This window comes from Coregonus lavaretus, assembly GCF_964263955.1.
Source record: "Coregonus lavaretus genome assembly, chromosome: 30".
Lineage (NCBI taxonomy): Eukaryota > Metazoa > Chordata > Actinopteri > Salmoniformes > Salmonidae > Coregonus > Coregonus lavaretus.
This window is the reverse complement of record NC_140017.1, coordinates 26,113,271-26,129,724: the sequence shown is the minus strand read 5'-3', so window position 1 is coordinate 26,129,724 and position 16,454 is coordinate 26,113,271. Positions and strand designations below refer to the sequence as shown.

The 16,454-nt window shown below is 41.8% G+C and overlaps 1 protein-coding gene across 1 annotated transcript in view; it reads left to right on the top strand.

The window, feature by feature from the left end:
- The first annotated feature begins 2,853 nt into the window (after nt 1–2,853).
- The window catches only part of LOC311105498 (endothelial cell-selective adhesion molecule-like), a 76,941-nt gene continuing 63,340 nt past the window's right edge, over nt 2,854–16,454 (top strand). The window contains exon 1 of the mRNA XM_084147667.1: nt 2,854–3,006. Within this exon, the coding sequence (XP_084003793.1) occupies nt 2,952–3,006 (55 nt within the window). The 5' untranslated portion in view covers nt 2,854–2,951. The remainder of the gene's footprint in view (nt 3,007–16,454) is intronic.

Sequence of the window (16,454 nt, the reverse complement as noted above, 5' to 3'; positions counted from 1 at the left end):
CTGAAAGACCCAGCCACGTTTCATCTTCAATGCCCTTGCTGATGGAAGGAGGTTTTCACTTAAAATCTCACGATACATGGCCCCATTCATTCTTTCCTTTACACGGATCAGTCGTCCTGGTCCCTTTGCAGAAAAACAGCCCCAAAGCATGATGTTTCCACCCCCATGCTTCACAGTAGGTATGGTGTTCTTTGGATGCAACTCAGCATTCTTTGTCCTCCAAACACGACGAGTTGAGTTTTTACCAAAAAGTTCTATTTTGGTTTCATCTGACATTCTCCCAATCCTCTTCTGGATCATGCAAATGCACTCTAGCAAACTTCAGACGGGCCTGGACATGTACTGGCTTAAACAGAGGGACACGTCTTGCACTGCAGGATTTGAGTCCCTGGCGGCGTAGTGTGTTACTGATGGTAGGCTTTGTTACTTTGGTCCCAGCTCTCTGCAGGTCATTCACTAGGTCCCCCCGTGTGGTTCTGGGATTTTTGCTCACCGTTCTTGTGATCATTTTGACCCCACGGGGTGAGATCTTGCGTGGAGCCCCAGATCGAGGGAGATTATCAGTGGTCTTGTATGTCTTCCATTTCCTAATAATTGCTCCCACAGTTGATTTCTTCAAACCAAGCTGCTTACCTATTGCAGATTCAGTCTTCCCAGCCTGGTGCAGGTCTACAATTTTGTTTCTGGTGTCCTTTGACAGCTCTTTGGTCTTGGCCATAGTGGAGTTTGGAGTGTGACTGTTTGAGGTTGTGGACAGGTGTCTTTTATACTGATAACAAGTTCAAACAGGTGCCATTAATACAGGTAACGAGTGGAGGACAGAGGAGCCTCTTAAATAAGAAGTTACAGGTCTGTGAGAGCCAGAAATCTTGCTTGTTTGTAGGTGACCAAATACTTATTTTCCACCATCATTTGCAAATAAATTCATAAAAAATCCTACAATGTGATTTTCTGGAAAAAAAAATCTTAATTTGTCTGTCATAGTTGACGTGTACCTATGATGAAAATTACAGGCCTCTCTCATCTTTTTAAGTGGGAGAACTTGCACAATTGGTGGCTGACTAAATACTTTTTTCCCCCACTGTAACTCATGTTATTAATTGAAGCTCTATTTTATAGCCAGTGAAAATCTTCTTCGTAAGCTATGACCTCAAAAAAATTCTGTCAAATTGGCAGGCAATGTTAAAAAGCAGGAAAAGCAGGACCGAAAATATGAGGCCATGAAAAATTCAAGATTCTGCCAGTCAATTATTAACTCAAAGTTCTGGAACACAGGTCTGATGTGATGAGGTAGTGGGTTGAGGTTAGCATTAGTGGCGGTCATGGTCGTTGTGTACTTCACTGCAGGTCAAGGTGAGGACAGATCAGTCTAAAAGATGCTGGATTTGATATCATGTAATAAATCCATTACATCCAACAACTAAAACAACACATGGGCCCCGCAGACATTAATATTTCACCTGACAACCCATTTATGAGCTGAGGCAGGACCTCAGACTTACACTACAACTTAAAAGCCTAGCTCATGCTCCTGTCTGTCCTCTCACACAACTATCTATTAATGTTTCCTGGGGATTTTTACATGCGAAAGAAGTGTGTCCTATATATAAACTTTTAAATGAGACTAAGGTAATGCACTTCAATTGTTTTGGCATCTTTATAGACTTTATCTGGAATTAATATCAGTATGAACTATATCCCTGAAATGTTTTATCTATGGCATTGACCTGCTTTATACATTTCAGTACAAATCAGGAATAATCTTCTCCATGCTCATTCACAGCATTATTCCATACACCCTATCCATTCAGTAGGCATGCCACTGCCATGCTTTTCTTCTTAGATGTTTGACAGGCCTGTAGGCCAATGCTTGTATCCCCTTAGCACTTGACCTTAAAGGTCCAATGCAGCCGTTTTTTATTTCAATATCAAATCATTTTTGGGGAACAATTAAGTACCTTACTGTGATTGTTTTCAATTAAAATGGTCAAAAAGAAACAAAAACAGCTTCTTAGCAAAGAGCAATTTATCAAGAAATAATTTTGATAGGACTGTCTGGGAGTGGTCTGAGTGGGGAGGGGAAAACAGAAAACTAGCTGTTATTGGCAGAGAGGTTTGGAACTCTCTTTCTTATTGGTCTATTAACTAATTTACCACCTGGTGATGTCTGGTGATCCAGGCTGAAATTTCAGCCGGTCTTTTAAAACAGTTCTTACACTAAAAGGGCATTATCATCAATTTCACAATTTCACAGTATTATTCCAAATTCAGTGTGGAAATATATATTTTAAAAAACACAGGAAAATCACTTTTTTTTTATGCACTGGGCCTTTAACAACTTTCTTCACAGTTAATAAGGCTACATTACAAGTCTTATTTCATAGTAATTAGTACTATAGATTATTAATCTTGCGTAGAGATGTTGCAGAGTAGACCGTATAAAAACCACCTGTGCAATGTTAAACCACGTCCATAATGACAGGGGGCGGGGCATTTCATGTGCACACAGGTGCAGGCGGGTAGGTGGCCGGTTATAACGGTTCACTTCGAGGATAAGGAGATGAAACTGCTGTCTATGTTTCAACTCTGGGGAGAGAGGGGACGCAGCACAAATGTAAGGGTTTGTGGAGTGACAGGGGTAAAGTCAAGAGAAACAGAGCGTCGACTTCTCGACAAATGGTTACGTCTTTGACCGTGTACTGTGGAAGTGTACCAGCGCCAGTGCTCTGCAATGTTTGTTCGCCGGACGGGAAAACTGAAATAATCCATTACCTTTCCTCTTTCCCATACTGTCGAAGTTCTGCTTCCCGCGTTCACTTTGGCCAAAAGCGGAGCGGAGGACCCGAACAGGAGACGAACTTCAAAAAGACAACAGACGCCTAGTCCGTCTGTAGACAAGTTTGCTGTTCGTCTTGTGGCGCGCACCGGGCACGTGCGGTTGATGTTGGACGATGGCGGTATCTGGGAGAGTCCGAGCGCTCCTGTTATTGTTATGGATTTTTCAAGGTAAGATCATTTTGTGCCACAGCTTCTCTACTTACCCTTTTTGTTTTTTGGATTTGTAAACAAGTGATACATTTTATACTATTTCAGTCATTGTCGTTCCAGCTCTGTGCATCAATGATTTACACAGACTGTTAAGGTCTTGTGGTAGAAGTTATTTTTCACATTTAGTCGTTCTGTGTAGCTTTCAGAAGATGTGGCATTGGAAAATTCCTCAGGCGATTTCACAAATTGTTTTTAAGATTTGGAACTGCGAGGGCTGTACGGTAGGCTACCACCTGTTTTATAAATATGATGTAGCCAATGAATACCTAAATCATGTGTGAAGACCTTGCGCTCTAGTCTAGTGTTCTAGCATGATGAAAAGCATATTTTGGCTCCTGTCTGTCCCAATAGCATTTGCATGGTGTGTTACAATAGTGTTGTGGTGTTGTAATGTAGTTTGTAGAAATTGCCTCCTGAGATTTGGCCCCTGAAATTAAAAGTGATCTAGTACACGGAATAATAAGATATACCCGGAATAATAAGATATACCCTACATGTTTTTTAGGTGGCTATTATTTTTCAAAGCACCATTGAACCAGGTGTTGGTTTCCTCAATAGTGGAGGGGAGAAAGGTGTGGTGTGCTCATAGCCTACCTATCTCACTGGCTACTGGCTACATCCTTTCACCTGTCAGGACAGTTGAAACTATCAAAGGGCATTGTTATTCTGATGGTAGAGATGTAGTTTTGAATCAGGTTTACCCACAGATAGCCAATTGCAGGGATCATCAACTTGATTCAGCCGCAGGCCAATATTTTTTTTCTTGAGCGAATGGTCAGGGGACCGGAACATAATTACAAATAATTTTTAGAGGGCAAATCGACCGCAAGAAGCCCAAACATATATAATATTTGACTAAAACAATTATTTCAAACCTTGCTTACATTTGTATACGGTCACATATATCTCTCTGTAATGCGTGGGAAATTAAAATCGCTTGGAGCTGATTTGCTGGTGTTTTACAGTCTTATGTCCAACAATAAAAAATAAAATAAAATGTTTATTTTGTTGCTCAAAAACTTGGGGGGCCAAATAAAATCACCGACAGGCCACCAATTGGGGAACCCTGGCCTATTGTAACCCATTTTGTGTTGAGAAAACCCCCATACTAGATATGTGATTGACTCCCAGCAGCAGCACAGTGAGATGAGCATTGTGGTTGTCGCTAAGCTGCCCAGCCTACGCTGCTGAAGTCAAAGGAGGTTGTAATCCGCTGATTTGCCCTGGCGTTTTAACAAGGCAAGGACAAGGTACAGATTCACCGGCCGGCCCGGGTGGCGGTCTTGGCTGATGAGATTAAAACGCAAGTGATGACGACAGACTGGCTAAGGGACTGGTTTCACGTCAGACTGGGATTAAAATGGCAAACATGAAGTTGGAGTGTGTTCATCATGACACACTCTGTCCATTCAGTCTGGAGTAAACCCTGTGTTTTAGGATGGGCCATGGCCAACATGAACTCATCAACTCACTGCATTATTTGACTTCCGTCTGTCCTACTTACATAGGATGTCAGGGGATTGACAGCAACCATTGGCTCCTACAGTCAGGGAGGATTTATCATCAATGCCATAGGACAGGACACCTGGGTGGTGTTTGATCAATTAGGATAGCAGTAAATAAGGGTGGTTTTGAAAACCACTGCTCTAGGCTATCAGCTATAACCTCTCAACTCGGCCCTTATAATGTTCTGCAGATGTCAGACCCTGATACTGCAGTTTGCTGCTAGATAAGGAAGGTGATTACACTGTATGTTGCTAGTTTATGGGCGCTCTGTGTGCTTATGCTTAATGCGAGCACATGATGGGGCCTATTAAATGCTCACCCAGCTGAAGTTGTTGCCTCCTAACATTAAATAATAATATGTCATTTAGCAGACGCTTTTATCCAAAGCGACTTACAGTCATGCGTGCATACATTTTTGTGTATGGGTGGTCCCGGGGATCGAACCCACTACCTTGGCGTTACAAGCGCTGTGCTCTACCAGCTGAGCTACAGAGGACCATTAAGTAAGCCTACTGTCAATGGAGAGCTTCCATTTACAAAACAAAATGTCATTTAAGTTTTCATTAGCATTTTGCCTGTTTTTATCACAGTTGCTATGCTCAGATTAATTGGCAACTTTGATTGTTGAAAGGAAGTTGTAAAGATGTTTTGGGAATAGGGATTAGGACAGAATGATCTCTGTGGAAGGGTATTTCATACCCTAGCTATTTAGAGGGAGAAATAAAGAATCATGTTTATTTGTATTACAGTGAGGGAAAAAAGTATTTGATCCCCTGCTGATTTTGTACGTTTGCCCACTGACAAAGAAATGATCAGTCTATAATTTTAAAGGTAGGTTTATTTGAACAGAGACAGAATGACAACAAAAAAATCCAGAAAACGCATGTCAAAAATGTTATAAATTCATTCGCATTTCAATGAGGGAAATATGTATTTGACCCCTCTGCAAAACATGACTTAGTACTTGGTGGCAAAACCCTTGTTGGCAATCACAGATGTCAGACATTTCTTATAGTTGGCCACCAGGTTTGCACACATCTCAGGAGGGATTTTGTCCCACTCCTCTTTGCAGATCTTCTCCAAGTCATTAAGGTTTAGAGGCTGACGTTTGGCAACTCAAAACCTTCAGCTCCCTCCACATATTTTCTATGGGATTAAGGTCTGGAGACTGGCTAGACCACTCCAGGACCTTAATGTGCTTCTTCTTGAGCCACTCCTTTGTTGCCTTGGCCGTGTGTTTTGGGTCATTGTCATGCTGGAATACCCATCCATGACCCATTTTCAATGCCCTGGCTGAGGGAAGGAGGTTCTCACCCAAGATTTGACGGTACATGGCCCCGTCCATCGTCCCTTTGATGCGATGAAGTTGTCCTGTCCCCTTAGCAGAAAAACACCCCCAAAGCATAATGTTTCCACCTCCATGTTTGACGTTGGGGATGGTGTTCTTGGGGTCATAGGCAGCATTCCTCCTCCTCCAAACATGGCGAGTTGAGTTGATACCAAAGAGCTCGATTTTGGTCTCATCTGACCACAACACTTTCACCCAGTTCTCCTCTGAATCATTCAGATGTTCATTGGCAAACTTCAGACGGCCCTGTATATGTCCTTTCTTGAGCAGGGGGACCTTGCGGGCACTGCAGGATTTCAGTCCTTCACGGCGTAGTGTGTTACCAATTGTTTTCTTGGTGACTATGGTCCCAGCTGCCTTGAGATCATTGACAAGATCCTCCCGTGTAGTTCTGGGCTGATTCCTCACCGTTCTCATGATCATTGCAACTCCACGAGGTGAGATCTTGCATGGAGCCCCAGGCCGAGGGAGATTGACAGTTCTTTTGTGTTTCTTCCATTTGCGAATAATCGCACCAACTGTTTAGGGATGGTCTTGAAGCCCATTCCAGTCTTGTGTAGGTCTACAATCTTGTCCCTGACATCCTTGGAGAGCTCTTTGGTCTTATTTCCCTCATTAAAATGCAAATCAATTTATAACATTTTTCAAATGCATTTTTCTGGATTTTTTTGTTGTTATTCTGTCTCTAACTGTTCAAATAAACCTACCATTAAAATTATAGATTGATCATTTCTTTGTCAGTGGGCAAATGTACAAAATCAGCAGGGGATCAAATACTTTTTCCCCTCACTGTATGTTGCTACTGTGTGTAAGCCATTAGTGTCTCCTGTCGCTTTATCTGTACCTTGTGGAACAGCAGGCGTTAATGTGACCTATGAGCTGCTTTGTCAGGGTTTTGCTCCATTTAACACGCAGAGTGACAGGTTGCTGATGCCATGTAACTCTCTGCTCTCTCTGGGGAGGAAGAGCATTAAAATTAGCTAGAGGTCTATTGGATTGAGGAAGCCTCTTGTCAACAAATACACTGACAGGATTGACAGCTAGTGCAAATGTCACACTTTAACTTAAACTGGCCAATTAGGCCTGACAGAAGAGATATGATAACATTGCTATGTGACAGTTTTCTTTGTTTGAGACAGCTGATTCAACAAACATGATTTTGATTTTTCCCTTATTCACTAATGATTATTTTCCTAGTTTGCAAGCATAAATTATTCTGCCACTTTCTAGGGTGTCCAATCAAAAATGCATCTTTTGACTAATGGTTCAAATATTAATTGTGTAGATGCTCCTTTGAGAAAACCAATGGTCCAAACTTCATGTCTCTATCATAATCCGTTCAAAAGTTATTGGAGTTTCTACCCTTGTAGGATGGCCACGATTAGGGTGACACAATCAATGGAGGCCAGAGGAGAAAAGAAAGTGGTCTAAAATCTGGGAAATAGTATTGCGTCAGCTAGGCTAGATGCTGTGCGAGAGTTAAGGCAAACTGACAGGCTTACCGTTGAACTCGTCATCTTTCTTCTCGAATCCAGACATAAAACAATATAGAGGTAAGATGGATATCGATTTTGAGACATGACATGTAGCTTTTCACATTAATGTGAAATCCCTGTTATTTTTCAAAGATTTCTCAGGAAAAAAAAGCTGATCTCTGTGAAATGTCAACGGAGCACTGAGCGTACTGCAAGTTTTTTATTTTGAAAGTCCTTTACATTTAATTCGGCTCGTGTCATGCTAATTTAGCTTTTTGCGACCCGTGGAAACTTTGATGAATACCACCACCTAAACATGTAAAATCCCCCAAAGTCGCTGCGACTTTCTGTCAACAGAGCTCGGTGCTTATTATTGGATGTACTGTATTAGGTTACGAAATCCGACTTTAAAAAATATATAATGTTAATGATATGTTAGAGAAAGACCCCACTGAACGATTCAGAACATGAAGAATCATATTTGTCTTGGTAAAATGTATTTTATAACATAAGGAAGTTAAATTTCATCACCAATGTGCATTTTCACCCACTCTAGGCAGAGTGGGTAGACACTCTACACTTTCTATGTCAAACCATAACAGGAGATATACTGTCCTGTACTGAAATACGTGAATTTATGTTGGGTCCATTTGAGCAATTAATCGCTAAGTAATCATAGTGCTTTATGGTAGGCAAAACTCTTTGGTATTAAAGATGATTGAATAGTAGTACTGTTTCTCCCTCAGAGGTTTTACTTGTGTTCAGCATTGTTTGTATGTGAAGTTAGCAAAAGCACATTTATTCAATTGTAACAGGATGGCACGGAGGGAGCCAGTGCCTTGGAATCAGCTCCTCTCTCAGCAGAGATCATTAGCAAGGCTAATGCCCAGCTAGCTGGGGCAATTATATATACCCCCCACAATGCAGCCAGGACGTGTAGCACCCACAGTCAATATTTCACCCCATTAACTCCTACTACTACTGACAGTGAATGGGTGAACATGTTACACTGAGTTGTTTTAATATTTTTATTTTAATATTTATTGTAATGTAGAATCCTCTGTTTCTTTCCATTCTTTTAGTTGTTTGAGCTCCCTTCAGAATAGCATACAGTAGCCTTCTTTTATACACTGTCAATCTGCTGATGTGTCTGACCTGAATTAGCAGCAAGACAAAAGTAGCCTACAATGGTTGTTTTTAATGGGTTGAAAATAGGCCTGTCTTTGTGGCACGATAATCTCAGTCGAACATACAGTACAGTGATTTATGTTGTCTGTTTAGTCTACTATGGTACAGTATGACTCTGTGGGGAAGGAAACGGAGCGGTTCTGATGATGAAGCTGAGTCTGGCAGTGAAGCGAGCTGAGGCTGAGGCACACAGACTGATTGACTGCAGTAAAGGTGGCGGTGTGGGTGCTGCCACAGCTGCAGCCTGACAGGAGCCCTTCACCACCACCACATCTCCATCTAGGTCCTGTCCTCATGTGACTAATGATGCAGGGGAGGGGAGGCAGGGAGGGGAGGGCAAGTGCGAGAGGGCAGGCATCAGGCAGGAGAGGGGGAGGTCAGGTATGGGAGGGAAGGGGGTAGGAAGGCAGGAGAATGGAAGGCAGTGGAGGGCAGGTAGGGGACGGAAGGGGGAGGGGGGGAAAGGAAGGCTCAGGTTGCCAGTGAGATGAGTCGGGACACAGGCCAGTGAGGCCATGCCAGTCTGCCAATTACTGACTATGACTGGAGGCTCCTCAGAGGAGGAAGGGGAGGACCATCCTCCTCAGTAAATTTCAGAAAAAAATATTTTTTAAAACATAAAAAAATTATCCTTTTTAGCCTCAACAGCACTCTGTAGGGTAGCACCATGGTGTAGCCTGAGGACAGCTATCTTCCGTCCTCCTCTGGGTACATTGACTTAAATACAAAAGCTAGTTTAGCCTACTCAAACACCATGCTCAAACAGAGGGATGCTATGTCAGCTAGCTGGCTATATCCAACACAAAACTGGTACTTTTCCAAGTCAAGGTAAGCTTTTGGTTTTACTAATTTATTGCCACCGGGGCCCGCCGGTGTAACTGCTAAACTGCGTACTGACAATACACTGTAACATTACTGCATGATTGTAGCGGCTTTACTAACGCGTTAGTTCCATTAGCTATGTTGACTATGACGTTACTTTAGTTGATATGGTGACAACGATGTAGGCTGTGTGTAGCGGTTTTGATATGGTTTGGCTTGGAAAGGTTTCGCCTGGTCACATACAGATGATGTGTTGTGTGCATTGAAGTCCACAAACGAAGGGAAAAGGTGAGAGGAGGAGCGCGCATAGATGCGAGAAGTAATACAACGTGGCTGCTTTGAAAGTGAACTGTGTTTACGCGTGATCAGGGGTGTATTCATTCCGCCGATTCTGTTAAAAAGTTTCTTAAGCGGAATAAACGGAACGAAATGGGGATAAACATACCTGAATTTGTCCAATAGAAACTCTCGTTTTCAACTGTTGGTCTAATGATTACACCCTAGATCAACTCGATGCAGGCAAGAGAGTGCAAGGCGGTGTTGAATGTGTCACTGTCTGTCACCTCAAATTTTTATCTCGACCTGTGTGCATCTACGTTGTCAACATTAATTCACAGGCTAGGTTGTAGGAACCTCATGATGGGTATTGGGAAAATTTCAAGTATCATGTAGTAGCCTAAACCTATCGATGTTACATTGAACTGGGTGAATGGAATATGAATGACAGTCATCCAATATGCTGTAATAGATACAAGGCCATGCTCATAAAATTAAAATAAAAATGTTCTTCCTCATCATAAACGGCACAGACCGCCACTGGACTGAGACAACGTGCTCCTTGTTTTGGCCTCAATAGAGTTTCAGTTCATTTATTCACCTTTTAGTATTGACTTTTATGTCATTTGGTTTGACTCAATTTCACTTTTCATACAATGCATGTCAGTTGGAGTACTTGATGTCCAGGGGTTAACGGTATCACGGTGTCCACTTCATAAATGACGGATCTCAGAGCAAGCGACGTGCCATTTACTCCCTGGCGTGGGCGGTGATTTAGGCCAGGTGCATCCTGGGAAAAGAGCACACACTAATGAGGTAGTCACCTTTTTTAAATGAGGCCTTTCGCTCCATCATACAAACTGACAGCAGTGTGTGTGCTTCAGAGAGAACGAAACAACCAATGGAAGATCACAAACCAACACATTTATATGAATCATCCCTGTTAGTGTATCCTACCATACAGTACATGCCATAAATCAGAACAAACCCACATTCAGCACATAGTGTTGCATTTTATTTTTATTCACAATCCTGTTGAGCCTAGTGTGAGTTGGGAGGCTGTGGTGGTCTAGTCTCAGCTTCCTGAATATGTCATTAAGATAGAGGGGAATAACAGTTATTTATCCTCTATCTCTCATGTACCAACACAAACAGCCCTTTGTTAAAACAGAAACCTCTGTAAAAGTGTCTTTCATTGACATTTTTAAAATGGCTTGCCATTGATTTCCGAGGCAGGGTACAAAGGCGTGAAAAGCGGTGGTCCGTAAAACCTGCCTTTATTCTGTCTGCTTTGTTGTGCAGGTAGGAGACGGATTACCGGGTCGAAGTGAAGGGTTTTGTAGTGAGCGAGTGGAAGATTAGAGTTGTTTGTGTGTAATTGTAGAGAGATTGGATCCGGGGGTATAATATCAGAGGAGGGGTCTGTGGTAGATCGCTGTTAGAGATTGGTTAGCGCTGGAATGGTGGATGATAGGCTTGCAGAGTAAAGCTAGATGGGTTTGTCAAGGGAAAAGGGCAGAAGATGGCTGTGCTGGAACGGAGGAGGGAGATTGATGGGTTTGGCTGTGGGGAGATGAGAGATTAGTATTCATTGAGGAGTGAGAGAGAGGCATGCTTTATCCTCTCTGCTGGCTGCAGGCCTCAGGGCCAGGTGGATGGGGTAGATCAGGAGGGGTGTGACCTGGTCTTAGAAGGTGCCGTCAGGTTTTAGACCTTACAAGCCTGGTTTTGTGAGGCTAAGGACCTTCTAAGGAGGGTCCCCTGGGGCAATCTGAGAGGCTACTGCAGGGGATTGAGCAGCACAGGGTCTGGCTGTTGTCCAATACAGATTACAGCCAGCTAAGTATGTTTCTCTGTCTCTGAGCGAATGAATGAGAGCGTGAGAGAGCATTTTACAGAGGAGATATAACATATCCAACTGATCTACACCTCCACTCCAGCATTCCCATCCCTCTGTATGTAGACAGTTTGTATACAGGCTACAGATGCATTGATACTGTGTGCTGTATAACCATACCAACTCCATTACATACCTGTTTTGACATAGAATTTTACAGCCATGCTCATAGGCTGTATTTACACAGGCAGCCCAATTCTGATCTTTAGCCCTATTATCAGCAAAAGAGCTGATCTGATTGGTCCAAAGACCAATTAGTGGAAAAAGATCAGAGTTGGGCTGCCTGTGTAAACACAATCTTAGACCCTAATTTACATTTTAGCAGACTCTACAGTAGTGAGTGCATACTTTTTATTTTATTTATTTTTTTACTTGTACTGGTCCCCCGTGGGAATCGAACCCACAACCCTGGTGTCACAAGCGCCAATTGCTATCCACTGAGCCACACGGGACCGTCAGCTAGACTTTTTAGCTCTAACGTCAATCTACACTGTGTTACATTCTTGCCCTGTTCCTCTGGTAGAATGACAATCACCATTAAAATGAATACCTCAGGGTTTTTGGTACTACTGCTGATCAAAATAGAAACACCACAATCAAGCAGCAGAGAGACCAATATCAGTGTGTTTTACAACTGCCTTCTTAAAAACCCTAAAGTAATTGGGTCAATTACATGATCCTATCTCCGGATTGACTGAGAACTGTTGGAAGCATGGACCCAGGTAAGGTAATATCCTGAAAGAGCGACTGCCTTTAAAAAGCAATGAATCCCTTTGAAAACCGACTTTGGGGCTTCGATATGAGTCAGAAACAGTTATTCTAGTGTCAAATTTGACTACAAAGTGTAAATAGGATAATTTTGGTCACAAGTCAGTCTCGTCTAAAACTGAGTTTGGAACATCCATGCGTCACAATGGGCAACTGAAGGTTGGGTTTTGATTTAACAATGTACATTTGCCCACTAACATGGGGTGAACAGCTGCAGTGATTGTGCTCTATCCAATAGCATAGACAGTGAGACAGACCTGCCCAGCAGCTCCGACTTTGTTTACATAAGACAACACGTCGCACATTTTTTTAACTTGAGAAATACAGCACCAAACACCTTAGTTAGATGTAAAATTGCGCAACTAAAACATCCTTGGCAAAAACGTCAAAATTAATTACAGATTTCTTGAGTTATCTTAGATTCAACCTGGGGATTTTGAGAAAAGTGAAATAGGCTTCTGTGTTTACAGTGCCTCATGGGGGACAAACATCATTAACCTAACACGGAATCGGTCAGGATACACACCTCCAAGACTGAAATCTTGTTTTTCTAATGAGCAACAGAAAAACGTGCCTTCAGTGGCTCTTTAACATCACTTTTAAGTGGCATGCAGCTTTCTTCCATAATAGGCTTTTCATTAGTCGGCTGCAGTTTCAATTTACCTCTTAATAAAGACCCCTTACTTCCTAGTTGGACTGACTCCCTCCCTAACAATGTTCTCTGTAAGTCAATAAGGAATTACAGAATATGAACATGTTAGAGCTCAGATCAGGGAATTGGAGACAGCTCGCTCTCCAATTATCCTGACTCCAGCAGTACGTCATCATGGAAATCAGACAAATAGATTGAAAAGTGCCATTCCAGGCAACCTGCTTCGGCAATTGGCTGAACCGTTGGCTATTGGAATGACCAGGTTTTAAGTCCCCCCGAGTTGAGACATTTGACATTGCTAAGAGCCTTGGGGAAGTCCTCCTGGTAGATTATATTACCAATATGGATATACAACACAACCTTATTGGCTGAATGGAGAATGTCTAATCAAACCAAATACATGTATTTGCCCTGCACTGTCATTGGCTCCTCTAGTAACATTTCATCAGAGTGATATATAAATAATAATTAGGTTACATATCGGGGGAAAATATACAGAATGACTTTTATTAGATGTTCTCGGGAGTGGAACTTTTTTGCTTTTCTAATTTATATTTCAAGCCCCGAGGTTGCCTGGTTGGCTCTCTAAATTGATGCGCGCAGGGCTGCTTCTCAGAAACCTGCTTCGACCTGATAAGCCCAGTTACTATTGGCGTTTTCAGAGGGCTTGCTCAGGCTCCCTTCAAATATTTTCAGTTTCAGGTGCTAAAATGAAACCATAGTATGCACTCAATTCACGTGGTTTGGCGTCTACCATACCTCAGATCCCTAAAATATGGAATTAATTCTGAAAATATAGGGACATATATGACCCCCAGTTCAAATCTGTCAAATCTGAAACTGACGCCATTTGTCTGTTCATTTGTCTCAAATCATTCTGTTATTTAACAGGCTGCAGTTCTAAATGGCTTTACTTCAAAAATAATTATCTCAGTGGGGATTCTGCTCACTGATGCTATTTCTAATGCAGCACTACTATGAGTCCATGTTATCAACACAGAATCAGCCATCATGTACTCTGAGTAGCAGACATCGCCATTGTCAGAAATTGTTCACCAAAAGCACATTTTGGTGTCTGATGATTGAGAGAGAGAGAGAGAGAGAGAGAGATGAAAATAGACGATTAAGGGTTGTGGGGAATTTATTTACTGGTTGGGAAGGTCTCTGGACAGTCAGGCCTGACACTGAGATCTTTAGGTGACACTGAGATCTTTAGGTTCTGTATCACAGTCAGTGGCATTTTCAGACTGGCAGGTTCAGGCCACATACTGTAAAACCAGTGCCACGTTCAGTTGTCAAAGTTATCGAATGTTGCAGATAGGAATGCCATGAATAGAGCAGACATGATTCCTTGTTCTGCATGTCGGAAAGGCATGTTTGTTCTACAAACATATTTCCATCTGAACGTTCCAAAACGTTGTGTCCTTCTGAACGCGCCCCAGGCCTAGAGGATCGTGATCTGCATAAACATGAGTCCACCTCTGTGACTGTTAGGTGTTTGAAGCACCCCTGTATTCTTTCAAGGGTGCAGTAATACAAACAATTGCACACTCACCGAGCATGTCAGTATTCATTGGAGTTTTCATCCACCATATAAATGGAGCAATTGTCTGAACGCAGATAAGGATTGTGTCTAGGCATTCATAGAATTCCTCATACTTTTGTGGAGATCACTACCATATTCATCAGTTCAGCCATGTGCACCGCTATACTAGGATGTCTGGACCTATTGGAAATTACTGAATTGGTCTCGAGCCACAGAAAGAGCTGGTCAGAATTCTCTGCAATACTTTACCAGCAATGGAGTCTGAAAATCCTATATGAAGTTGTCACTATTTCTGTCTTTTAACTTTCAACCAGTTTCTTCTCACTCTTTGAGAAGTCATATTGGAATTTAAAAGGTTAATGAAATTCCTTATTTATGTTCTAATTTCACACCTGGAATACCTATCCACAGCAGAAAGTCTTAAATCCATCTCAAACCTTCCAAATCCGAGGCAGCCCGCAATCCAAGATAACCATTCCCTCCCCTTGCCGCAATCCACTGAAGTTATTCCAGTGAGCGCTGATCGGATCGCTGCTATGATTCTCTGCAAAACATAAATAATTATCTTGGTGTGTCAATTAGGATCAGCTTGCTTCATACCATTTTGTTCTGCAGCCATCTGTAGGCCAAATATCTGTCCAGGACCAGCATGGCATGAACAGTAAGAGGGCAGTGGAGAGGTGAGATTAATGATAACAGAAACATAGGTTACTGCGTGGAGTGGTTGCAGAGAAGAGAGGCTTGCTCTCTCACTTCACAGTAAAAATATCAGTTTTTCTACTGGTCTTGGTTTGGCGTTTTAAAGATTTTATAACTGTTACAAAAACTATACTCCCCTTTAGGCTATTTTTTTACTGATGCGCTGTTAAAAAAGTGTTATAAAAAGGTTACATTTAATAACAAGCTGCCACCATTTTGTGTGTGTTGGGAACCAGAAAACGTAGGCATTTATTTTAGTTTATTTTGGTGGGGGGGCCTAATTTATGTAGTGTTAAATTGAGTTAATTAAGATGAGCTCTGGTCGTCATGGACATGAAAGGAAGCATTAGAGGAGGGCTGGGTGATATATCAAATTAATTCGATTAATTTGAATTTATGTTTTAGCACAATATTACATGCCTATCGCAATAATCATAAAAAAAAAAAAAAGATGAGCGTTTGTCTGCTTGTTCTCATGTCTTTTTGGTCTTGTCTACTTTGCTCCTTCTGTTCTGTGTACACCTTCCCTCTCACACACCAAACCCCTCTTCCTCCTGCCACTCACAACAACAAAGATGAAAGACAACTTCTTCCTTTCTGACAAACAGTTTGAACTCCCTGTTTGCATTTATGGTTTTGTCCAACATAATCGGTCATTTGGACACCGAAAGACATTGAGACAATATTTCACTGTAATAGACGAGAACTTAAATGGAGAGCATTATGTCATATTTCTGCATTGTAGTTTCACTAAATCTCCATATTATATCTATATAGTGGAATAGTGGAATGTTTCACAGCCAAAAATATTTTGGGCCTATACAAAAATCGCATTCTGAAAATGCAGCCTTTCTATTTGACTATTTCTATTGGCCAGTCTTCTGTTGTCAAATGGGAAAGCTGCCCCCTCCCTCTCTTCCATCAGCGTCACTCAGGCGTGGACATCTCCTCCTCGAGCACAATAGTGATGGGAAGTTTGGCTCTTTTTACTGACTCTGATCTTTGACTCGTTCAGTAAAAAAATAAAAATAAATATATCTATATCACAGTTGAAGTCTGAAGTTTACGTACACTTAGGTTGGAGTCATTAAAACTCGTTTTTCAACCACCACAAATTTCTTGTTAACAAACTATAGTTTTGGCAACCGGTTAGGACATCTACTTTATGCATGACACAAGTAATTTTTCCAACAATTGTTTACAGACAGATTATTTCACTTATAATTCAC